Source organism: Conger conger, chromosome 14, assembly GCF_963514075.1.
Source record: "Conger conger chromosome 14, fConCon1.1, whole genome shotgun sequence".
NCBI classification, from domain to species: domain Eukaryota; kingdom Metazoa; phylum Chordata; class Actinopteri; order Anguilliformes; family Congridae; genus Conger; species Conger conger.
This window is the reverse complement of record NC_083773.1, coordinates 16611812-16637464: the sequence shown is the minus strand read 5'-3', so window position 1 is coordinate 16637464 and position 25653 is coordinate 16611812. Positions and strand designations below refer to the sequence as shown.

Here is a 25653-nt window from a genome sequence, read left to right as displayed (position 1 = left end):
GTTTTATGCATATTCATAAAACATTCATACACTTACTGAATGGCTTACTACTGCAGTGGTAATCCACTTGCAATGGAAATTAATTCAGCCATTTTCTGGTGATGCATTTCAATGCATCAGAGCTGAAATGTAAACAGAAGTGTCAATATATTATACATCCACTGGACATATTTGGAAGCATGTTTTTATTGCATTGCCAACTGCATTTCATTTTCTTAAACTGTACTGTTTATTTGTCAGTTTGCACTAGGTATAAAAGACTCTGCTCATGTATCACACTAAATAGTGCCTGCATGAGTTTATTTACCTCCATCAGCATCAATCCCCCTCCTTAGGACAGTACTGCTCACATGCACATAGATAGGTTATTTAGCTTGGACACTATTTCAATGTGTGGTCCCTCCTTCCTTCCTTCTGTGGATGTGAATCTGTATTTAAGTGATGTCTGGTCAATACATTCCAAACAGACATTTACTAGCCCACAAGCTCCCATCAAATAAATGATAAATACATGTATTTCTCAAACTTTGCACACTTTTAAGTAAGGACATCTAATACAGACTGAATCCTGAATATTCAGTGTATATTTTCCTGTTCCTTTATATTTTCATGTTTTGATACCCAGACAAATAAAAGTCGGCAGCTATCTTGAAGGACTTTTTAAGACTCTGTAAAAAAATTTTGTTGCTACAACCTTTCCTTTTTCCATAACCCAGTTTACACAAACCATAAAGTTTCAAAACATGCTGTGCTGTTCCTTATTCCCTCACATTGTAGTGAACTGTCTATATCTCTGATATTTTCTATTTCTCTCAATAGGCAACAGTATTACTGTATAATACACAATGCACAAGAAATACAATTTTAAGCATTGACAGTCTGCTAAGATTCCTAGTTATTATATGCCATAATAACCAAAGCACAAATGCCATCTCTTTCACACATGAAAGATAAAATGTTTAAATACACCAAACCCACGTTCAAAGGTAGTTAACAGCTAATTGTGAGCTTTCCAAAGTAGTTCGCTGGAATCATTATACCATTTCCAGAAGCTTCCTTTAAGTGTTTCCAATGAATCACACACATCTTGAATGGTTGCAGCAAGCCACTAAGGTGTGGGTTTAGCAAATCATAATTGTTTACACCTGGCATGCATTTGCATGTTTTAGTTAGAAAATCTCTATTCATAAGCTTGCTGGACTGAAAGATTCCGAAGAGCCTCTCTGTTCAGGTGCACTAGGGACTTAGGATCCTTTTCCTGGATGAAACTGCCCATTGAACATTTGGGCATCTCAAAGAAGTTATCTGAAATCCTTTGTGGTCTTTCTCAAAGTTAAGAAAAATAACAATGTTCTTTGTGGATTTGTGGGAAAAAGTGCATTGTTTAGTAGATTCAGTAATTTTTATAATAAAAACACTGGTTTTATTTTAGACAGCCAGTCACTCAGTCAAATATGTTGAATTATGTTGTATTGCAATTATATTTTTCTGTGTGGATTTGTTTTCCATAACCCCCCTTCTCTTCATCTTTGTTAAAAAAAGCAAGTTAAAAGCTACAGCTATAGAGTAGTTTCATGTTTCAGTTAACGCAGTAATTGAACTGAAATTACCCTATGGTGAAGATAATTTATTAGTTTGTTCATTACTCTAAATTAATGACTGTGACTATCGGAGACGTAATGTCTGAACTCCTGCTGCAGCCAACCAATTCAGTCACTATCCACTGGGCTGCACTTCCCAGGTAGATGGAGTATTGTGAACCCATGGCTGATTTTCTGAATGTATTTTATGGGTAAATTCAAACATCACAGCTTCCAACCAAGTACCTATTGGATCAGAGCTGCTAGTATGGCAGTTTGAAAATCAGCCTTTTTAAAAAATAGACTATTTTGCCTTCTCTTAACATTCTCATCTTGCCTTGACTGTCACCCAGTGCCCTGCCGATTCGAAAGCCTCTGACAGCTGTATCTATGCCTGGCCGCAAGCACATCACTGTGTGCTGGCAAGTTGGGAACAAGCAAAGGTTCCAGTCTCAATTCCACCCCAATATCAGTGTGCACTCTCACTGTTGAAAATGTGTTTTATCTGCATTGTTCAATTGTGCCAGAAATTACATGACAACACGCCAAATATCAGCAAATTAATGTGATGAGTTACATTTTGTTATTTATTTTCATTTAGGAAACATTTTGCAATATTTCAGCAATTAAAAACGGTTGTATCTCATTACCCTGGGTTTATCTGAGTGCATTGATGGATAATTGACATCATTTAGGTCTTGGTGTGAACTATAAACACAGCAGTGAAGAAGCGGTCATTCAGAGGAATCAGCATTCACATTATTAGGCTTCCAGGCTTGGAGAGTGAGGGGGGTCCTGCGTCACAGAAGTCTTTACCACGCCTGGTAACGCCTACATAATGGTTAAGCAGAGGATGCAGGAATCATAGCTATGTGTCAATTGGCTAGCAATCTCTACATATTCTCATCATAGCTGTAGCTAGTAGTGGTCTTGTTATAACAAGGATACTTTCATAGTAGCTTAGCCTAATAAATATCACAGCTTATGAAAATATCACTAAGAACAAGGATAAAAACCTTTCCAGGAAAGATCTTCCGTAGGGATGTGGTAGGCTAGTCTAACTTAGTCGAATCCTTTGAAACTCTCAATTTTTACATTGCAGCTAGACGAGTGACATGCGGTGCTTTTGCACATTTCACCACAGAGACTAAGATTAATTAAGAAAATAAATAAAATAAACAAAATAAAATTGCTTGCACTTATAGCCCTATTTTGGAAATGGGCAGCTAGTGATAGTGCGTTATCAGGATTTCAAACCAGCAAGGTTGAGGCTCACAATAGTCACTGCTCAGCTTGACAAGCTGATTGGTGCCTCACCAAAAACGTCACTGCTGCAATCATTCCAACAGAATCTAGAATTAGAAAGACATCTGATCATCAAAGCAAATGCTATGCCATTTGTAATCTGGGAAAATAACAAATAATGTAATTGAAAGAATATATCAATGACTTCTGTCAAGAATAAGGAATATATTGAGGCGTGCACACATTTTTAAAATCAGTTTTTGTCTAGGTGGGAATGCTTGTTTTCACAGAACATCAAATTGATCAATTTCCTTTTGGATACAATCTTTGAAATGAATCATGCATACACACACGCACACATCCACACACTTTGCTATGCTGCATCTGTTGCTATTTGGTGATCATTGTTTCACTATATTAAGACCAAAAGAATGAATCTCTGCTGTATGTTATTTGACATTCACAAATGGCTTTAATATGTGAACCTGTGCGTGGGTGTTTTTATATCCCCGTATATCAGCATTGTGCCTTTTCCTTTTCTTCCACTAATGTCAACTGGGTGAAAGACTGTCAGGGCAGAAACCCCAGGGCCTTTGCAGCTTCTATTGGGTGTGTGTGTCTGTGTGTGTGTGTGTGTGTGTGTGTGTGTGTGTGTGTGTGTGTCTGTGTGTGTGTGTCTGTGTGTGCGTATGTGTGTATGTGTGTGTGTGTGTATCTCTGTGAGTTTGTGTGTGTGTGTGTATGTGTGTGTGTGTGTGTGGATGTGTGTGTGTGTGTGTTTGTGTGTTCATGTGCGGGTTGGGGGGGGGGGTGCTATAATGTAAACTCCTCTTAACAGACTTTCCTATTGACTGTCACATGTCTGGGGAATCTGTAATCTGTCTTTGCAAATCATATAAATTATTGATGATAGATATTATAATAAACTGGTACCCTACCCCTAAGCGTTTGCACTGAGACAATATCATTCATTCATTCATTCATTCATTATCCAAACCCGCTTATCCTGAACAGGGTCGCAGGGGGGTGGAGCCTATCCCAGCATACATTGGGCAAAAGGCAGGAATACATCCTGGACAGGTCGCCAGTCCATCGCAGGGCACACACACCATTCACTCACACACTCATACCTACAGGCAATTTAGACTCTCCAATCATCCTAACCTGCATGTCTTTGGACTGTGGGAGGAAACCGGAGTACCCGGAGGAAACCCACGCAGACACGGGGAGAACATGCAAACTCCACACAGAGAGGCCCCGGCCAATGGGGATTCGAACCCAGGACCTCCTTGCTGTGAGGCGGCAGTGCTACCCACTGCACCATCCATTTAAAGGAATCAATAACCAGAAAAGGTCATTCAGTTTTGATTATTCATTTGAGGGAAAAACTGAAACATTATCCCCTACCTCTCTCTCTCCTCTGCTTTTATACTGCATTTCCTGATGTGAAATGTACTGCCATACAATTATACAGAATAAGGTGCATAGTCATTTCTAATTGATTGACTTTCATGATGTTATGAATGGCTGATTAACAAGTAGGAGGATTGTTTTGTCAAGTGTCCAGTTCGTTAAAATGCATTTGTGTTGCTGATTGTGTTTGCTGTTTGCTAAACACATGTCCCTTTAATATGGTGGAAATTCATGACCTATCCAACCTTCATGGTGCATTCGCAGGGGTGCCAAGCTGACTTTCTATTTTTAATGTCATGAAAAATTGAGGACAGGAAGAGCTTAGCATGTCAGCTTGGATACAGCTGTGACTCCTCCTCGCCAGTGCTGATGCTTGCTATGCTCCAGCCTAATTACCGTCTGGCTCACTTGCACCTTGAGCCCACGATGTTAGCAAACTTAAATTATTTCCAACTGAGACAATAGCATCAACACAATCAGAGGTTTCTGACAGGGAGGTGGTGTGGAGTGATAGATGATGAATTCTCCAGGGACCTACAGTATATTCAATGACCTCTGTGCTGCAATAAACAAGGAAAGATCAGATTTACTGGGCCAGCAGTGATGCCACAACCTGCATCTAGCATTGCCAGTAATGACATCGCAAAACTCAATTCTAAAATAATAATAACTCAAAATGAAAGGCAAGCTGGACAAAATGGCATTTGGAGTCATGCTTTGCTTGTTGTTGCCTGAGGGGTGGTTCTAAAGCTGTACAGAAAGTTTACTCGAGGATGGCTCTCTCTGACTATGCTGCTGCTTTAATGTGTTCTCAGTTTGGAATGTCACATTCTGGATATTTAAATGTTACAGACCCGAGTCAACCACAAAAATGTTTCTGTCAACGCTGAAAACCTCATCAAAATGCTATAATGCAATAAGGCATGACAGTACAATGGTGCTCCTTAGAATATTGTAGAATAGGGCTACAGTGTCTGCAGGCATTTGCTTCAACTATGTGCTACACCACCTGTTTTCACTAATTAGCTTATTATCTGAACCAAGCAGATAAAATAATTAGTGAAATCAGGTGGTGCAGCACACGGTAGGAGCAAATACCTGCAGACACTGTGGCCCGCAGAACGTGGAGTTGAATAGCACTGTTAGAATATGAGGGCCAGAGAGCATCTACTATGTAGTAGAATCCTCACCCATGGAATATTTTGATGAGGAAATCAGGTCCTCCATAGCCCATGCATTTTACATATGACGGAAAAAACAACAACAACCTTGAAGTAAAGCTGAAGGATACCTTTTCTCACATTCAGAGACAGGGTCTTTCGGGTACATCAATAAGACACAGGCAAAAAGGAGGGGAAGCCAAGCTGCATATTGAATTATTGAACTCTGTATTTTTTTCATCTGCCATACAGTCCAAATGAGCTAGAGGAATGGCTGGTGGAAAGAGGAATGACAGGGCAAGAAAGTAAAAGCCCTGGCATGAAGACACTCCAAAACAACTGATTAGTAAATGGAAATGATTCAGATTAGTTTGCTCATTGATTAAAAGTCAGAATAGAATATGACCCCTTTTGTGAATTTTGCTGAGGACTTTAACATTTCCATCCATCCATCCATCCATTATCTGAACCCGCTTATCCTGATCAGGGTCGCAGGGGGGCTGGAGCCTATCCCAGCATACATTGGGCGAAAGGCAGGAATACACCCTGGACAGGTCGCCAGTCCATCGCAGGGCACACACACCATTCACTCACACACTCATACCTACGGGCAATTTAGACTCTCCAATCAGCCTAACGTGCATGTCTTTGGACTGTGGGAGGAAACCGGAGTACCCGGAGGAAACCCACGCAGACACGGGGAGAACATGCAAACTCCGCACAGAGAGGCCCCGGCCGACGGGGATTCGAACCCAGGACCTCCTTGCTGTGAGGCGGACTTTAACATTTAAATACCAAATAGGACAGAATGTGTCTAATACTCTCAACTCTCTTGGCAGATACAGTATGCCAAGAACATCTACTATTCTAATCTCCTCCGCACATGGACTGAGACAGAGCGTCTTGGTTGTTTCATTCTATTTAACCCCATGTTAACAGCGTATTACCAGCAGAACATGAACACCAGTCAACGAGGTTGTGGGCATATTCAAGAGCTCCAAAATATGTGAATGTTTCAAATGGAAGTGAACCGAATGTCTGGTTGCCAAATATTATAATTATGGGGACTGAGAGACAAAGGAACAATGGTATATAACATAGAACAGAACAGAATAACTGTTTTCCCCTAAGAGGGACCTCAATAATTTATTGTTTATTTATTTGTGATATTTCAGAGTGTGTACATTGTCATATTGGCCAAATTAAATGATTTTACATTACATTACATGGCATTTAGCAGACGCTCTTATCCAGAGCGACGTACAACGAAGTGCAGATCAAACACAAGTACAAGTGCGAAGAGGACCTGAGAGGACAGTACAGTTCCGAGTCCTAGTGTAACCATACAGATATAATCGGAACCCTTGAAAAATAACTTACAAACTAGCATACCACAGTTGGCAGCTAGAATACCCCGAGTACAACAATACAATAACTAATACAAAAAACATCTATACAACTATATAAGTGCCATTACAGTCTATGGAATATATAAGGCTAATCATGGCGGTGAGTTAGGGAGGGAAAGGTGTAGCCTGAAGAGATGAGTCTTCAGTCTGGGCTTGAAAGAGGTCAGAGACTCTGCCGTTGTTTTGAGAACGACCTGAAAGCCATCTTGGCCCCCACCTAGACACACACACACACGGCCTGATCACTCTACTGCCTCCACTGCAATCACTCAAGCTGTACGTTCCGCCAGATCTGCCTTCTGTCCTCAGCTGTGACCTTTCCTGACCTCTCAGCTGCATTCAATGCTTTCAAGCGGTTCATTAATTAGATTGCTCTGCCAGCCTTCTCACATCAGGTTATATGGAGAGGTCACATCTCAAACACCTGAAGCCTCTCAACAGGAGTTCCCCAGGGGCCAGTGTTTGGTCCTCTCTTGGTCTCACTTCACACCAAATATCTAGGTTCATTCATCTCCATACATGATTTCTCATGATACTGTTTCTACGCTGACAGGACTCTTTTTCACATTACCGTTCTTTCACATACAGTAATGTTCTCCTCACAGATCATGTCTCTGTGACATTTCTGTGTTCATGTCAAATCACCATCTAAGCTCAACCACACCAAGGTCTATACAGGTCAGCCAATAAATCACCCTTCCAGCGTCTCTCCATTGCCTTGGATGGCTCCCCTCTGACTGTAATCAACAGCACTAATATCCTCAGTGTCATCACAGGTGACCATCTGTGAGAACACTGTGTCAGTGACTGGGTCCTCCTGCTGGCTCCTCTACAACATCATATGAATCTGTTCAGTCCAGCTCACCTCCTATAAGCTTTTAGTCCTGGCTCTTATGTTTTAGCCCCTGGATTACTGCAGCTCCCTATGGGCAGCTTGGCCAGCATATATGCACTCCATATTTCCATAATATGGGGGGTTCCTCTCATTTTCAACATTGTGAAACAATCAGAGTTCTCACCCCTCCCCCTGTCTCTTCGCTGGCTGCTGTTACAGTCTGTATCATGTAAATACTTCTGTTCTTGGCTTATCCGGCATTTAAAGGAACACCTCTCTTCTATTTACATGGCCATATCATATTCTCCATAACAGTTAGGCTGCTGTGATCTTTTGCCATATACTGAGGAATACTGCTGATTTGAGATGAGCATTTGAGTCGCCATATTTATGTTTTATATGTCATTTTTTTAACGGTTATAAAATTGGAAAATAATAATAAAAGATAAATAAAATAGTAATAAAAAATATGGGGGAGCGGTCTGAGTAATTCCCACACACAGAATTGTTATTGACATGAAAGAAAGATTGTTTGATTTGTGCTCATGGACTATCCCCTTCAATTCAAACTTATTTTATTTGGTTGATGTTCGAGTTTGAGTTAATGAATGTGTGTGCACCTGGGGATTTTTACTATGTGAATCATTCCTATTATGCTGCATATCTGAAATGAAAATAGATAATAAGGTAGATTTTTAAGACTGTGTAAATGACATTTCTGATGATGCCCACCACCGAGATAAGAAAATGTCAAATCATTTCATACCAAATACTATTATTTTTGAAATGCATACTGTTTAGTAATATGGAATAAATTAAACAGAATTTTGTTATGAATCTTTAAATGAATATATGACACTGCAAGCAGTGTGTAGCAGCAGAACCACTCCAGCAGCCAGAGCCGGTGATTATCTGTGTGCAGGAGAAAGGCTCTCTGAGGGGTGGTGTGTTTCGGTGCTGTAGCTGGCGTGTGTGTGGAGAACATGGCGGAAAGGCCCTGTGCTCAGCGGTGCGTGCGGGGAAGCGGGTGAGATCGTGACGGTTGCAGCGCGAGGAGAGGGAAGGGGATCAATGGAGAGAAAGTGCACGCTGCTCGAAGGAGGAGCCACGGACAGGAGGCCCCCCCGGAGATTCGCGCTGACGACTGCCTCTGTGTAACCAGGCCTCATTAATTCACTCTCTCAGGGCTGCTTACTCCACACAGCAACACAGCCCCACACAGCAGTGTGTGGAGGTCACCCTGAGAAGAGGGGGAGAGGGAGGGGGATTGGGGGGGAACCACGGCTCCTGTGCAGGGGAGTCTCCTTTTTCACATTCTGCCTGCTGCATATTCATTGGAAACCCCTGGCTGGCTGCAGTACGACACAGCCACGTTGCCTGTGAGGTAGTAGAGCGAGCGGGGGTGGGGGAGAGGAAGGGAGGGAGGGAGGGAGGAGAGGGGAGGAGAGAGAGCATCTCTTGCAGGCGCTCAGGCTGTCGGAGCAGAGGCAGATTGGCTGAGCGGGGAGCGAGCGTCATCGTCACAGAGGGAGAGAAGGAGCAGACGAAGGAGAGAGGGAACGTACAGCATCCACGGCTCAGAGGAAACACAAGCCCTCTCGCTCGCCTTCCACGCCACGGAGCCTTCCGGAACACAAGTACAGACGCCAGCACTTCCCCGCCGCACGCCCTCTCCCGAAAGCGGCCGCAGCCATGAACTTCCTGCGCCGACGGCTGTCTGACAGCAGCTTCATCGCCAACCTGCCCAACGGGTACATGACGGACCTGCAGAGGCCTGACCCCCCGCCGCCCCCTCCCCCCGCGGCGGCTCCGACCGCGGCCGCCACCGGCCAGGCCCCGGCCCCGGCCCCCGCCCCGGCCCCCGCCTCGGCCCCCTCACCTTCCCCTGCTCCCGAGCGCAGGCCCCAGCCGGCCGCGTCCACCGGGACGGGCTTCTTCAGCTCCATCACCAACGTGGTGAAGCAGACGGCCGCCTCCGCGGGGCTAGTGGAGCAGACCCCCGCCCCCACACCCAAGAAGTTCAAGATCCTGCTGGTCATCGACGAGCCGCAGCAGGACTGGTGAGTGCTGCCTGCCCCTAACCCCTCACCCCCGCGCTGTCTGCCGTGTGTGGCCGTCTGTCCTGCATGGGCACACCACCAGCTCTGTTTGGGTTCGGCTCACATCGGGGAAAGGACAGTGTGTGGTAGCTGTCATCGGAGATAGGGAGAAATACGGCATGCTGTGATCCACAATGAAGAGTTTAGTTTTAGCACCGTGGGCTTAATTGCATTTTCATTGATGGATCTGGCATAATTTTTAAATGCATATGGTTCATATCGATATCATTTGCAAAACAAATGCAATTTGTATTCATTAAATATTGCATGGATAAGATGATGCATGTGGACAGGCTTTGATTTCCTGTAATCGGTATAGAAATTCATCATCATTTTAGAGTGTACAGCATTGGCCTAGTGCCTACAGCAGACTTGAAATGAAGATTTCTTTTGAAATCTAACAGTGTTCCCATTCCAAGCGAAGATTTTTCCCCACTTACCTCTGAGAGTGCATCCTCTTTTCACAGGGCTTTTAAAAAGATGGCTAAAAATATGTGTCTTATTCAGCCTAAATGGATGGGGGCTGTTTGACTGGAAGGTGTCAGTGATGGGGGGATGTGCCTAACTGCTACTCCTCCACTCTGAATGGTTATTGACTGGGGATTTTTCTGCGTATCATCTCTCCCTGGGTAGAAGCCATTTGAATGGGAGAGCTTTAAGTGCATGTTTTCAGAGGTAATGGAGGCAGGGGAGATCTCGGCTATGCCAGAGTGCATGACCTCCACTGAGGGGGCGCTGTTGTTTTTGTGATGCATGACAACAAGAATCATGTAAAAAAAATTATCACACGCACACAAATTATCACAAAGACAAAGCGAAAATAATTTTCCTTCCACTGGATAATACATTTTTTAAAAATGGCACAATATTTTATTGCAGCTGTATAGTAAATGTATTACTCTCTCTATTGACCAGGATTGAAGACCTACAGTGTTCACACTGCACACCCCATGCCAAAACTATGCCTGACTCGACACCTATTTGTGTTAGATACCAGTTTACCATTTAGACATTTAGAGAAACCGTTTGAGGAGATGTTTTTGAGTGTATGCGTACCGGAGTGAGATGTGCCACTCAGTCACTGGAGAGTGAGCGTGCATTAGGGGACAATGTGATGCTCGTCCTGAATGTGTTACTCTGAGCGATAAATGAGGCTAATGGCGAGAAGACCGGATTCAGGCACAGTCCAATCACTGTACTTCCTGCCAGGAGACTGTGTCCCACAGTACGCATTGTTTACAGTCATTATCTTTTTATGATTGGTGGGATTTATGGAGGCTATCGCAGGGCAAAAGAGTTTAAGCGTTGAGAGGAGGGATGCAGGGTCTTCATATCATCTTGAGTGATATTTGGAAACCTGTGATTTTGCAGTGTGTGTGTCACAAACAGACACTTATATAACCGTCTGCAGGGCACGTCTCTTGTGTTCGCTGCCAATTCATGATTCCAGTTTTTCCCTCCCATTATCCACCAGGATTGCTCAGCCTCCTGAGCATCAGTGCTGATGCTCTGATCGTGTCCGTTCCTTTCCGCTTCGCAGCGAGGCTGGCATTTTCCAAAACCAAGTCACTCTGTTACGCAATCGCGGTCAGGTGCAACAAAATTGCTTGCTCGCTTAAAAAAAATAAAATCTTGCCACTTCAGCACATATTTGCATATTGTGCAACAATATGGCGTACAGGGAATTTGGAATGCTCTGCTGGTCCACTTGAGGTGATTTCCATGGACAGGGAGAGAGGATTTGGGATTCTCCAATTTTATCTCTGCCCTTGCGACTCTCCTCTGTACACAGCCAGCAGAGAAAAAACACTCATATTCCATGACGTGATTAAGTGATGAGAAGAGACAGCATGATTCAAAGCACAGCCCTGGGGAGTCACAGCTGTGTGTTTGTGTGTGTATGTGTGCCTCTGTGTGTGTGTAGGTCTATGTGTGCGTGTGTGTGCATTCGTGAGAGAATGACTATGTTCAGCTGCCTGTATGTTATCCTGATATGATTAAAGATTCCAGTCGGAGGATGAATGGGAGGGGAGGGGATTGTTTTCATTCAACACAGGCTAAATGACCTGTAATAAAAGCAGCTGGCTCTTCCTGCCTGTTCAATGAAAGTCTGGTGGAAGCAGGCATCATCTCCCTAACCTTGTCCTGTCCAGCATCATCAGTACAGCAAGGACCGCTGGCACAAAAGAGGCACACTGCAATATTCCAGTCAACTGACTGATGCTTTCTGAAGGCACAATGCGTGTTCTGCTCCAGTGTTAACACATGGGCAAATACATCATTAAACAGTGGTGAAAGGGTGGCTTAGAAAATAATTATTGTGGGTTGTCTTTTCACTTCGAACTGCCATTTGTTTGCTTTAATATCCGATGCATTCATCATTTTCTACTTGCAGAAGTATGGTGAAAAAAGTTATTATGGCATTGAATTTTTGATTCAAGTGATTTCTTGGTCTGTAGGCTTATTTCACACCTCTGATTAAAAATGGAAAAACAAATAGTCATGCTGCAATCTCAGTAATAGGCTTTGAGATTAATTTATATCTTGCACAGTAGTTGTGTAGGCGGAAGCTAATTTACTTGATGGATCAGACGTCAGAATTAATCTGACTTTACAGCACTGAAAACTCCCTCACAGTCATAAACGGATTATCAGGTGACCCTTTAGTTTTAAGGTACAAACACACACCTATAATAATTATCTCACTAAATGATGCCTAGATCTGTGCCAAACAATAATATTAAAAGCACATTTATGTTTAAGTTTGTTCTTGTGGATATTATTGATGGAGTACAATTAATTCCATAAATCAGGATGTAAATGTTACTATAAGTCGAAATTAAAAACCATGAATTTAAAAATAAATTCCAGTGGTATCTGGGGTATTCATTCCCTTCTGATGTGTGTGTCCATCTGGCACTTTTCTCCCCCAATCCCAGAATTCCCTGAAGACTGTCTGTCAATAGCTCCTAATGTAAAGACACTGTCATTGGTGAAGAATGGCCAGCGATAAAAGGCCTGCCTTTACACCAAGCGCAATTGATTACTTTGAGAAAATGTTCATTGGAAGGCAGTTTTATCCTGCCTGCTTGTCTGTCTGCTTTCCTCTTGACGCCAGATCCAGACTAATACAGCAGGTATCCTGCATGCGTAGATCAGAGCAGTGAGGAATGCTCGGACGCTTTGCAGGCAGCATGAATCACTCCCAGAAGCACAAACCCATCTGTCAATGGCGATGTGGTACTGGCTGTTCTGTGCAAGCGAATTAAGCAACAGCCCTTTGCTAAGCAATGGGTGTGACCACAGCCCACGGACGCATTCACAAGTCCAACCGACGATTTTGCTACTATAACCATTGCAGGCGTAATCAGCTATTCAATACAAGAGAAAACATAATCTTCAGTATTCAAGCTGGTCCTGGCCCTCAGCAGATATAGCATTATGTGGGTGTAAAAGGGAGAGCCAAGCAAGCAGGAAATAAAAACCCATGGGTCAGAGCCCTAGAGATGTGTTTAAACTGCAGGAAGAGAGCTTTGTGCAACATTTTACAGTATTTTACTGCCACACACACATATATATATATATATATATATATATATATATATATATATATATATATATATACGATTAAAACCATTAAGCATTAAGTACCATTAAATACAGTCTTGTACCATTGGCTTTTTTCTCTTTTCTAAAACATTTTAGCTTTCAAAATATTTTATAATATAATCATTAATATGGTAACTCGATGGTTTGGTTCATGGCACTTTAAAAACACTTTAGCTAGGAACTTTCTGAAATATCTATGGCAAAAATAAATGGGAAACCATTCCGGAACCATAGGGCAATGACTACAACACCTCAGTTCTCTATTAAGTTTTAATATTAATATTAAAATTAAAATTAAAATGTAATATTAATATTAAAACTTATTTAATATTTAATATTTTCACTTTATTCAGACAGGGAGACAGTAGAAAGAATTACTGATACTGATGAGCTGAAAGTACAGGAAGTGCCATGCTGTAGAATATGGAAATATTGAGAAGCTGGATAAACAAAAGACCGAATTTGGCCTTTGGATAGTAAGTAAACAGTTGATGGAAGGGGTGTGATAGATTTACATATTATACATCATGTATCAGGGCTTAGCAAAGCTGACACGCCCATTTTAATCTTAGTAATAACTGTTCATTAGGATAAAATTAGGATGTTCTTTTTTAACCATGATAAAAAAATAAAATATGTGTGTTTGTGTTGTGATATTATATTGAAACAGACTGATTTGTGAATGTGATGCAGCATGTCATTGGATAATCATAGGGACCTGTAGCCAGTGCCCTGCCACCTGTAACACTTATCATTTATCAGCATAAGGCTGCATAAATAAGAATTTCTTTATGTGTTCATTATTTAGAGGAGAACCCGCACAGGGACACTATGACAGGAAGAGAATGCTTTTCTTAATTCTTGGATTTGTCCGTGAATCCATTTCATCATGACAAAATGAATCACACATAATTTAGGACACTGTTTGCCCACACCTTTTTAGTGCATGCTATTTATGGAAATGTCTTAAATAGTTCTGAATTGATTTTGCTCAACAGGTACAATACTGTCTCCAGTAGTATATCATAGCATGCGTATTGATAGACATATAATGATATCTGTATACTTATAAAGTTTATAAATCTCTGTTAAGTCAAAGGTTTACTTGTAGCAACGCAGTCATATTGAGTGTATCAAACCCCTCGCCAGGGCTGTGCAGAGACCTTTTGAGGAGCAGGTGCACACCAACCTAGAAGTTTTACAACACCCGGTTATTGTAGTGAATATATTTGACCAAAATGAGTGAATGAAAACAAATGAGCAACATTAACCATTTAAAACAAAATGTTTATCAAATGAAAGATGGCACATTGGTCACTGGGAGCAAAAGGTGCACCCAGAGTCAACCCCTCTGATATATGACACATCTCATCGACAAATAATCAATCACGACTTAGCAGCATGACCTTTAGTAAACCATATGCATATATAGACAGAAAAACTCACATGAACCCTGAGCACAGTAGACTCACTGTGAGGCAATATTTTCTCTTCAGGGACTGTACAGATCTCTCTGTGTTGCCATGGCGCCCAGGCAGGAGGCTCCACCCTGCACCAGTCATAATAGAATTAGCCTGTGTTTTGGCTCTGATGGTATCATAACCCGATAAGTAGCGCTGTTTACTGTGAGCCTTACGCAGACCTAATGGCCTTAGAGGACAACGAGGTGCACCTCCCAGCATCTGGGGTTTAAAACAACGCTGCAAATTAGCGTTTTTGTTTAGTCTCATTGTAATTGCAGCATATCACATCTCCTGAGTGGATGAATGCGGTCGTGTCCCTGCCCTGCAGTGGAGCCTGCCTTTGAGAGAGCCCCAGATACTGCCCCTTATCCCACGCACCAGTCGCATTTCACTGCCAGACACATTAGAGATGAAAGCACTAGCAAACAGAAACCAGGAAGACATAGTGGGACTATCTTATTGGATGCCTCCTTTAATCTCCCTCACTGGCACTTTCTGTGGTATTTCTGCTTTGATCAATAAAATCCTGCCCAATAAATCTGACAGGCCAGCATCCAGCCTTCAGGTTTGACAATAAAATGAAGTTAAAAATAAATTAAATTACCTTTCAAAATGAACGTCATTACAATAAGACGGAGTGGAATTGGCTTTCCGCTAATTATCACTTTTTATACTGCAAAATGCCACGATCGTACACTATGACTATCATGTTAGAGGACGTCATATATCTTGAACCGTATGACATAGAGAATAAATGTCTGGCTACTATGGCTTTAAAGCCTCATCTCAACACTGTAGCAGGATCCAGCCCGGACAGGCAGTAAATGCCTAGTCAATTTTCATTCTATCAGATACAGTAACGGGTTGCTTCGATAGCATCGGCCATCATTTCTTTACTTCGAACCAAGTGCTCCTTCACTATCACCACCTCTAACCTCCCCCCTTCCCATCAAACTTCAGGCAGTTGGCCAGGGAGCCTTTCTGGTGCAGACAGGCTTAAGACTTGGAGCTGCTATGATGCAAGTAGGCATCTACTTATTTATTTATCTCTGATCTGAGCAGAGGCAAAATGGAGGCACTCTGTAACATGAAGGAAAAACTACTGGGAATGGCTGACGTGTGTCTGCATTGTGACGGGAGGGCCAAGGGATGTCTTCCACAGATGCAATCAGTTTTTACGAAATGAAAATGATACACCCTTAGTGCACCATCAGCAGTTAATTATTTTTCAGAATTTCCATCTTAATAAGTAGCATTGCTGGTAATGCTTATTATTATTGATACTCCAGTCATACACTCACCAAGCACTTTATAAGGAACATTTATTACACCTACTTATTCATGTGATTATCTAATCAGCCAACTGTGTGGCCGCAGTCCAATGCATAAAATCATGCAGATACGGGTCAGGAGCTTCAGTTAATATTCACAACATTTTCATGCACACTACTCTCAAACAATGAAAAAAAAAATCCAGTGAGCAGCAGTTCTGCGGACAGAAGGTGACAGTAACGTAAATAACCACTCATTACAACAGTGGTATGCAGCAGAGCATCTCTGAACACACAATGCATCATAACTCTAAGTGGATAGGCTACAGCAGTAGAAGTCTAAAAAATAAGTCTAATAAATACCTAATAAAGTGCTCACTGAGTGTAGATTTTTCTGTATGAATACTGATGGCAACTGAGTGAAGAACATCAAGTCACACTGAAAATCTTCATGGCTACACCCACTAACTAACCAATATTATTTTCAACCTGCAGTTGATTTATATTTCAGAAACACAGAATGCAGCAGGACACATTAAAGCTAAAGAAACACTAAAGTGGTCATCAACTTGCCCTCTATTCATAAATCTTCTGTATGCTTGTGCTTCTGTTTCATTGTAGCCATGGAGATAATTACTATATTTTGATGCGATTTAGGAACATGAATTGTGTTTTGTGCACAGTAATTAGGCTCATGTTTGTCTTTTCCTGTTGGCAAAGAAAATTAGAGACAGAAACCTAAGACGCACACAAAACCATTTTTTAAAAATGAATACAAAGATGAGTAAAGAGAGGAGTTTGGCCATCAGAACAAAATGGCTGAGCAACATTTATTGAGTCTATGAAATTGAATCATGCTCATTGCAAAATAAGGGTCATACTGTAATCCCCCACCACCACCTCATCTGAAATATAGTGTAACAATTAAAACTGAAATTCATACAGTGGGCTCACTCACCTTAAATGGAAGCTATTAGTGTTACAAAGGCAACACATTTTTAGGAGAATAATATTGTGTTTTATTTACCTTGAGCTTGCATTAAGTGCATATATTTTTACAGCACAGTAATATTTTTATTAGCTGTGCTGATCTTATAGTGACTACACCAGGGATTGAACCACTGACTGTGCTGGTCCCAGTCATATACATTAACCACTATGCTACAGGCTGCCCCAATACTTAAATACTTAAAAGCCTTTGATGGTCTTGAAAATGATATGGCAAGTTTTATACATTTTTCAGTTGGCGTTCATGATAGCAGTTTACAAAATTCAAGCTGTTTATTTTAATTAATTGGTGACGCATTTTGGAGATAGGAGGAAACATAAAGTTGTGTGTGTAAAGTTGATTTAAATATTCTGAAAAGCAGAAGAGGGTTGTGCGCAAACTGAAACCTAGCCTGAAAGAAATGCCCCAGATTGTGATCCCTGCAGTCTTCCCAGCAGAGTAAGCGGTCACACTCCTAAAGTTAATCTGAGAAGGCCGACATCATGCACTATATGAGCCCCTTCCCTGATTTCACCAAACGTACAGTGCAAGGCTCAGTTTGTCTGGAATGTTCCCTGAAAGTACTGATCAAGTCTCATATTTAATATTCATGTGTCCTATGCTACAAACCATCTATAATTGTCATTTCACTCATTGTTTCTTGTCAGTACTGGATAAATCCCAAGTCAAATGAATGGTGAAATTGGTATTTGTTTTGGTTTTTGTTTTGTTTTTACCAGATCATTACCCTTTCAGCTGAATGGCAGAATGGATTGTTGTTTTCAGTGGGTGGTACATAAATCTGTCTTGGAAAGTAAAATTGTGTTGTAAACATTTTGAGTATCAGAAATGTATATGTAAATCTAACTAGCATTGCTTTGCAGTTAAAATATGTTACCTTATAATATGGAATCTAAACCCTATGATAACTTATTACAACAAGAACTACTGCTACACAGCCCATACGGAAATCAAATGTATGTATCAGGGCGGCCTGTAGCGTAGTGGTTAAGGTAAATGACTGGGACATGCGAGGTCAGTGGTTCAATCCCCAGTGTAGCCACAATAAGATCTGCACAGCCATTGGGCCCTTGAGCAAGGCCCTTAACCCTGCATTGCTCCAGGGGAGGATTGTCTCCTGATATGTCTAATCAACTGTACGTCACTCTGGATAAGAGTGTCTGCCAAATGCCAATAATGAAATGTATATGTCTTTGTTTTTATATAGGGGCATATGTCCATATATTAGATTTCTGTATGGGAAGAAACAAACAAAAGGGTAATACTAAAAGAACAAATAACTAGAAGAGGAATTAGTCAAAGCATTAACTAAAAAATGACCTTGGAATTTAGGAGCTCTGCTATTTAGCATATCTGCTATTGGTTTTCTTGTCCACCATACCAATTATTGGTTTTAGATCTCTCCATTTGTTTTCAGTCCATTTTATACTGCAATGTGCAGGTCAAAGGAAGAGAAAGATCGATTGTGTAACCTATTAGTGTTTTCTACAAATCTATTTGTGACAATCTGAGAGGCTAGGTTGTTTGCACAACTACAGAGAGTTCCTCAGCACAGCCTTAATGGCACAGAGCATATGGTGTTGAGTTATACTTGGGTAGGCACATTAAATTAGAAGATTGGTAGAGTCAGCAGAGCCAGTTGCTCATGGACAAAGAGGAGAAGCCCCATGGCACACAGAAAAAGCCAGACCTTCAACAGAACAGCAGGTTCAAAAAATAATGTTGTGCTACACAGTTTCACTCAGGTAAGCGCAGCAAAATAAATCCACACTGATGAAAATTATTGCAATAGAACATCCTGGTCTTATGTAAACACTTTTGGATATTGAATTTTACCCTTTATAAACATACTTACAATTCCAATTTCTCCCACATCAGCTTGAGCAGGCAGACTGTGGGCATTCAAATGATCAGCAGGGGTTGCTGGTGTTCAATGGGATATGGTCACCCCAGCCAACTGAATCCTGCCCTCTCATGTGAGGCCAAATTATGTGTTGCCCTGTGGAGCTGCCAAGCACGGTGGGCACTGGCAGTCTGGACTGGAAACAGACCGTAGGGTGCCCCCACACCCAGGAGCAGTGTCGTAACATGATGATCCACACAGACACAGCTTTCACTCTTAAGGTACCAAGTAAACATGTATTGTGCATGACATTACACAATTAAATCATATTATAAGTATAAAGCAAAAATACTGTATCATAAAAGATGAAGAATAGAGAACCGTTCTTTTCACACTTATAAGGGTGTCATGATAACAAAATACACCCAACTACAGGATAAGCTGATTCCCGAAATTATTCTTGTATATTCTGTGTATAAACTGATTCAGCTGGGGTTAAGTGAGTCCACTAGTATCAATAACTGCAGCACAGTAGAGCCATTTCACTGGGAAGCATTTGGCCTCTACCTCCTCCTCTGGAAGCGTGACTGTGTTCAGCTGATAAGTCAGTGTGGGTGTTTAAACAGCCTTAGTTAAAGGGACTGTCATGTGCACCCTATCCATCAATCTCCTGGCTACCCCGCAGTCCGCACACACACTCAGCTCGTATACACACACACCAAATCCAAGGCAAGCACGCAAATGTTTCTTTGGAAAACAGGGCTTTTTTAACAGTCATGCATACCATTTTCTCATCACTAAAAAGGCATTCTTAACAGAGACCGACTAATGATGCGGTTTCGGTTATGCTAATGATAATGTTCATGAGGACAGTGCACACTCCCCTCACGACATAAACATTTCACCTCTCAATGTTAATGAGGGTTTGGAGAAGACCTTGAGGAGACCGTATGCCCTGTGATTAAACCCATTGATTTAACTGAATTTAGACCGGACTATTGCTGGCCTCTGTGCTTTATGCACAGCTGTCTATTCTCGTACAGGCCAACATGACTCTTCCGAAAACAGAGATAGAGAAGCTTACTGCAGCTGTTACATTTGGACCCCACTGAGTTACATATCATAATAAACCCTTCAGTCAGATTCATCATACCTCAAACTGAGAATAGAAATATGCACAGGAGCAATCAAGCTTCCAATAAGCCCATCTTGGGAATTCAAAATCCACATAAAAGTCACTCTAATTTTTACATTATGGCCCTTACTGAGGCACAGACACAAACACGATTAGGGTGGTTGACTTCAGGTCTCTGAATCCCGGAAGAGGGTAACTTAATTTCCCCTCCAATTCCTACAGGGAGGCTCTGTGTTTTGTCCATCACATCTAATGTTCCCTGCTCCCAGTAAAACATGAGTCAGAAGAATATAAAAACGTCTGTGGTTGCTGCTCTGCACTCAGGGCACAGCGTTGACACCGCAATGGGAGTGGACGCACAAAATGAATGGTGAGGAGCGATCAGGTGACTTTTCCCCGGAGGCTCTTCTCCTCTGCAGCTCGTCTGAGGCACAGGAGATGGCCTCTCCTGATGGAGCCAGATGGAGGCAGTGATCAGAAGGAGCGGAGCCTGGGAGATGAGCTTTAGGAGTTCTGTTAGTCACGACGCAGGCACACAATCACATACACAAAATCTGGGCAAGGCAAATGAAGTCTATTAAATCAAAAGCTCTTTGATTTCATGAAAGGGGCAAGGGGTCTTAGATGAACATGTGCCATTTCTCTCTTGGGCAGACCACCACCCTCTGCTTCTATTTCAGAGACAATGGCCTCTGGTTCCTGTTAGCAATCACGTTTATGTGGTATATTTTGAGTTTCCATTAAAAAACACTGAAATTATCTGATAAATAAGGATCTGCCATACACAACAAACTATTGTTATGTAATTGGACGTATGTGCTGGTCATGGTTTGTCTATAACAAACACAAGGATGTCTATAAGTGTACATGGTACCAGTACATCATGGGCCAAAAGTTGAGGAACAACTTTGCACTTGTTTCATCAGACCTGCAGGCATATGTTTTGGGCACTTGGGTGAAGAGAGGAGCTGAGCCACCAAATGATCACCATTTGGTGGTGAGTTGATTCAGATGGCAGGGAAAGCTGGCAGACAGACCAGGTAGGTCCAAACATGTAGTGAGAGTTTGATGGGAACACCTGGCGGAAGGATTTCAATTCCCACCTCCGAGAGAGCTTCTCCAGTTCAAATCCTCTATTGTGGAAGTGGCTGCTAGGGGCTGTGGATGGCTGTGTGCGGTGCATGTCCTGGTGAGGACCCGTTGGTGCACTCTAGCAGTGAGGCTGTCAAACTCATGAAGGAGGCTTTTCCGGGTCTGGCTGGCGTGGAGCAGTCTGCATCCAGTCTACATGTAGTTTGTGGATCTGGAGAAGGCATATGACCATGTTCCTCTGGGAATCCTGGGAGATGCTAAGGGAGGATGGAATGCCGGGGTCACTATGGCAAGCCATTCGGTCCCTATACACTTGGAGCGAGAGCTGCATTCAGTCAAGCTCGCTCAATGTGGGTGTCCGACTCTGCCAAAGGGTGTGCCTTGTCTCCCACCCTGTTCCTAGTATTCATGGACAGGATCTCAAGGCCCCACTGTGACCTTCAATGTGCACAAGAACAGTTTGTACATCCCTACTCTCACTTATGGTCGTGAGCTATGGGTAATGACCAAAAGAATAAGATTGCAAATAGTGGCCGAAATGGGGTTCCTCGCAGGGTAGTGAGGCTTACTTTCCTAGATAGGGTGAGCAGCTCATTCATCTGGGAGGACCTCACAGTCGAGCCACTGCTCTTTCGTTGTCAGCGGAGGTGGTTTGGGCATCCGATGAAAATGCCCCCTGGGCACGTCCCTTTGGGGGTGTTCCAGGCACATCCACCTGGGAGGAGACCCAGGGACAGATCTAGGACATGCTGGAGGGATTATATCTCCCGGCTGGCCTGGGATCACCTTGGGATGTTGCTGGGGAGAGGGACGTCTGGGCTGTTCCGCTTGGCCTGTTGCTGTTGTGACCTGGAAGTACCATGACATCTTCTTAAAAAAATAATTCTCATAAATCCCCTATGCTGTCAGTCTTTCGGGAATAACAGAATCATGTTTTGGCAGAAAGCACACCTTATTTTACTTCAGTTGGACTATCTTAAATTATAATACAATCTAAATTTGCATGGATGAACTGCAATTATGACACTAATTAAAGGCATTGGCTGCCATGGTTCAAACCAACCAATTTCCTATGAGACAAAACAAGGGTTCAGAGTAAAAAGGGTAAAAAGTAATTTAGTACTGACAAAGCCGGGTGCAAATTAACAGCATGACAAGTGGGCACCATCACGACAAGTAAAGGGCATGTTTACCACAGGGATTGTTTACCACAGGGATTGTTTACATTTTATGCAGAGCTTGAACACACATATATGAAGGGGTAGAAGGAGGGAGCAAACAGGGACCTCACTTTCTCTACAGTATTGTAGTCATGGGGCACACATTTCTATCACAGAATGACAGCTCTATTGTGCAGCGCCTCATGAATGAACCTGTAACCTTATAATGGTTTTCATTTTATCTATAAAACTCCTTATGATCACAGTCAATGGTTTCATAAACCCAGGGGATTTTTCTCTAATACCAGCTTGCAGTGTAGAATGCCAAACAACACATTTCTGTTGATCATGATGATACAGCTATAAAAGGTCTCAAGGGAGTAAATGGAAAATCAAGGGGAATCTAAGACTGGAGGAGGGTAGTGAATTTTTTTAATTTTCAAAAATGCAACACCCAAATACACAGCATGGCTGCAGCGAATAGGGCATTGGGTCTCTCCGAAATGAACAGGGAGGTTCGCCGCTGTGAATCCCCTCTGTGCAATGGCTGAATATAATGTGCAGTGGGCGTTACATTATTAATGCAGGGCACTGAATCGGTAAGCTGAGGCTCCGCACGGCACGCTCCGCCTGCACTTTATCGCTGCTGCTCAACAACGGGGTGACAGAGGGGCACAGGCACGCGCTCATCGCCTCACAATTCGCCACACGCCAAAGCCTTCGACGGCCGCGCCGCTCTCCCCAAACGCAGTGCGGCTCCGCGGGCTCCTCCACGCACCATCTCCACTCGATAAGGCCGTAAAACGCACAGTAACCCCAATGCCATTTTCCAACCCAGTGACCTGCTCATGTGTACTGCAAGTGTCTCAATTGCACCCTTAGACTGGAGATGAGACCGCTTTTTAATGATGCCGTTCTTCTCGCAATGTCACAAGTACCGCTGTAGGTTCGAACACCCATGTTTTTAAGTGTTATAAGCAGCAAATGTGACTACAGGGAGTCGTGTGCCTGTAAATGACCAGAGGATTACTGGAATTGGGATTTCCAGCGACTTCTTCCCACCTCTTGCTGTCATGCCCTGGAGATATCTGCTTAGCCCCAGTCTTGATGTAAATAGGTCACATTGTTGATTTATAAAATATCTAAAGTTGTTTGAGTACTTTCCTCTTGGCAACTTGTGGCACATTTAATTCTGAGTCCTCCCTGCAGGCAGGCTGCCCGAGACGCCGGGGCGTTAGGGAGCTGTGGTGCATTTTCATTTCCTGCTTTTATAATACTGAATTTATTCCTTCCTACTTGCTGGCACACAGCACCGATGCAAGGTTCTGACAATGCACATATTCTGTGAATTCACAAATCTGAATGATGAAAAACAAGAATGAGAAAAACGGCACAAGACTAAGGTGTGTACAATTACAGCCGCAGGGGGACATAGTACGGCCCATCAACAATCAGAGTGTAAGGGTGTTTTTGTCAGAATCAAAATCAAAGTTAGAGTTAAGTAGGAAGGACAAATCATTCCTGGCTGCTTGAAAAAACGATGGGATTGTGAGGTGTATTAGAAAAGATATATCATACATTTGCATAAGCCAAATGTAGGAGACAATCTTGCCATATAGGGGCGAGAATGTGTGTACACTGACATGCACACTCAGTGATTAATACACCCATAACTGTTCCGGGTAAAGTAAAGCCAATGCTAGTAAGTGGAATTAAAGTTATTTTAAATCAATGTGGCTTTAATGGGGATAGATTCTAATAAATAAATGCAACTAAACCAAATGGTGGGATGTCTGTTAAAATGATTCCAAATAAAACTGCTTAAAAGATTTATAACTACATGAGGGGTCAGTGATTTGTGCAGTCATGAAAAGGCAGGGTTTTATTTTCTTATATCCTATATCATTTTTAAGACCCATGTAGAGAGGAGTGACAAGCTTGTTTATGAATAGTTTGAATTGTGCATCACTTTCCAGAAACTACCAAGGGCATGAGGGGTTCATTGTGCAAGTGAAATACTTTGGGGTAACACACAGTGTCAGAATGCACAGTTTTAAGGGCCTGTGTGTTAGCCCCCCGTCCTCTTCCCAATGCAAACACTGGCCTTACCTGATTGACAGGCCCTGTCTTTTCTTATTCATCAACACTGACTGCTGGGAGTAACAACCAGAAACAAAATCATTGGGTGTCTTTCCACCATTCAGCTTAGAGAGGACAAGGTCATAAGATGAAAAAATTGCTTTGCTGACACCAGAGCAATTCATATATTTACCAGCTAACTGCGTACCTATAAATTAGAGAAAATATTTTATGTCTGCTTTCTGTGTAGACATTTTGTTGTATGCAGTACAGAGTGGGATTTAGTGCAGAACAGCAAAATATGTCAGGCTGTACTGTTAAATATTTGTACTTATTCTGTGAACAGTTAACCTCCTAGCCGAATTAATGTGAATTTCAGAAGTGGAAATACTGATATTAAGAAATGTGTTAGTTATACTGTATCCTGCTAGCTTCTGACAGAGGTTCGGATTCTATAGTAGAGTCCAGAAAAACAAAGGTATTTGGGGTATATCAGATCGAGACCTTGTGGGTTCACATCCTGTATGGGCTCAACCCTGCTGACATCAGTAAAAACATATAATCTGTTTACAAAAATTATGACGTATGAGTATTGCCGTAGGTAACTTAATCTGCCAAACTAACAATGGTTGAAATAACACAGTGATGAGCATTGACAGATGAAATGGCACTGAGCCTGAAATGACCCCCAGGGCAGCAAAGAAATGTCCAGACTGTATAACAGCGGAATGTTCTGGAGAATATGGAATCTATTGAACAGCTTTTCAGAAGCCAGTTACAACAAGACGAATCTCACTTCATCAACACCTTCTTTTTTTAGTCTTGCTGTTGGGAAACGTTCCGCATATGACAGCATTTAGATGCTAAGTGCTGCCCTCCTGTGAGTTAAATTGTGTGAGTAAATTTTAGTATCACAATTTTAAGGAATCCTCCTTTTAAGTCTTTCCCTAAAGTACACCACAAAAAGTTCCCTTTGTTTTTAAATGAAATGAAATAGAATGATTAGGAAATAAATTGAAATAATGCCAATATAATAAACTAAAGACAATTTTGATCATTGCACAAAGCCAAATTGCAATGAGAGAACACAGAAGACCATTTTACCCATAGCTTAGAAGCCAATTTCATCTTGGGACCCTCTTTTTGAGAGAAGAGGCCTCAGGAAGTGCTGCAGATCCTCATGTTCCTCAGTAAATCATTTTTCACTTCGTCACCAGTGAGAGTGTGTTACCATAGTAACGCCCGCAAAGC

The 25653-nt window shown here is 42.2% G+C and overlaps 1 protein-coding gene across 1 annotated transcript in view; it reads left to right on the top strand.

The window, feature by feature from the left end:
- The first annotated feature begins 9139 nt into the window (after positions 1-9139).
- Positions 9140-25653, top strand: part of syn2b (synapsin IIb) — a 64868-nt gene continuing 48354 nt past the window's right edge. Inside the window, exon 1 of the mRNA XM_061220386.1 lies at positions 9140-9702. Coding sequence (XP_061076370.1) covers positions 9335-9702 — 368 coding nt within the window. The 5' untranslated portion in view covers positions 9140-9334. The remainder of the gene's footprint in view (positions 9703-25653) is intronic.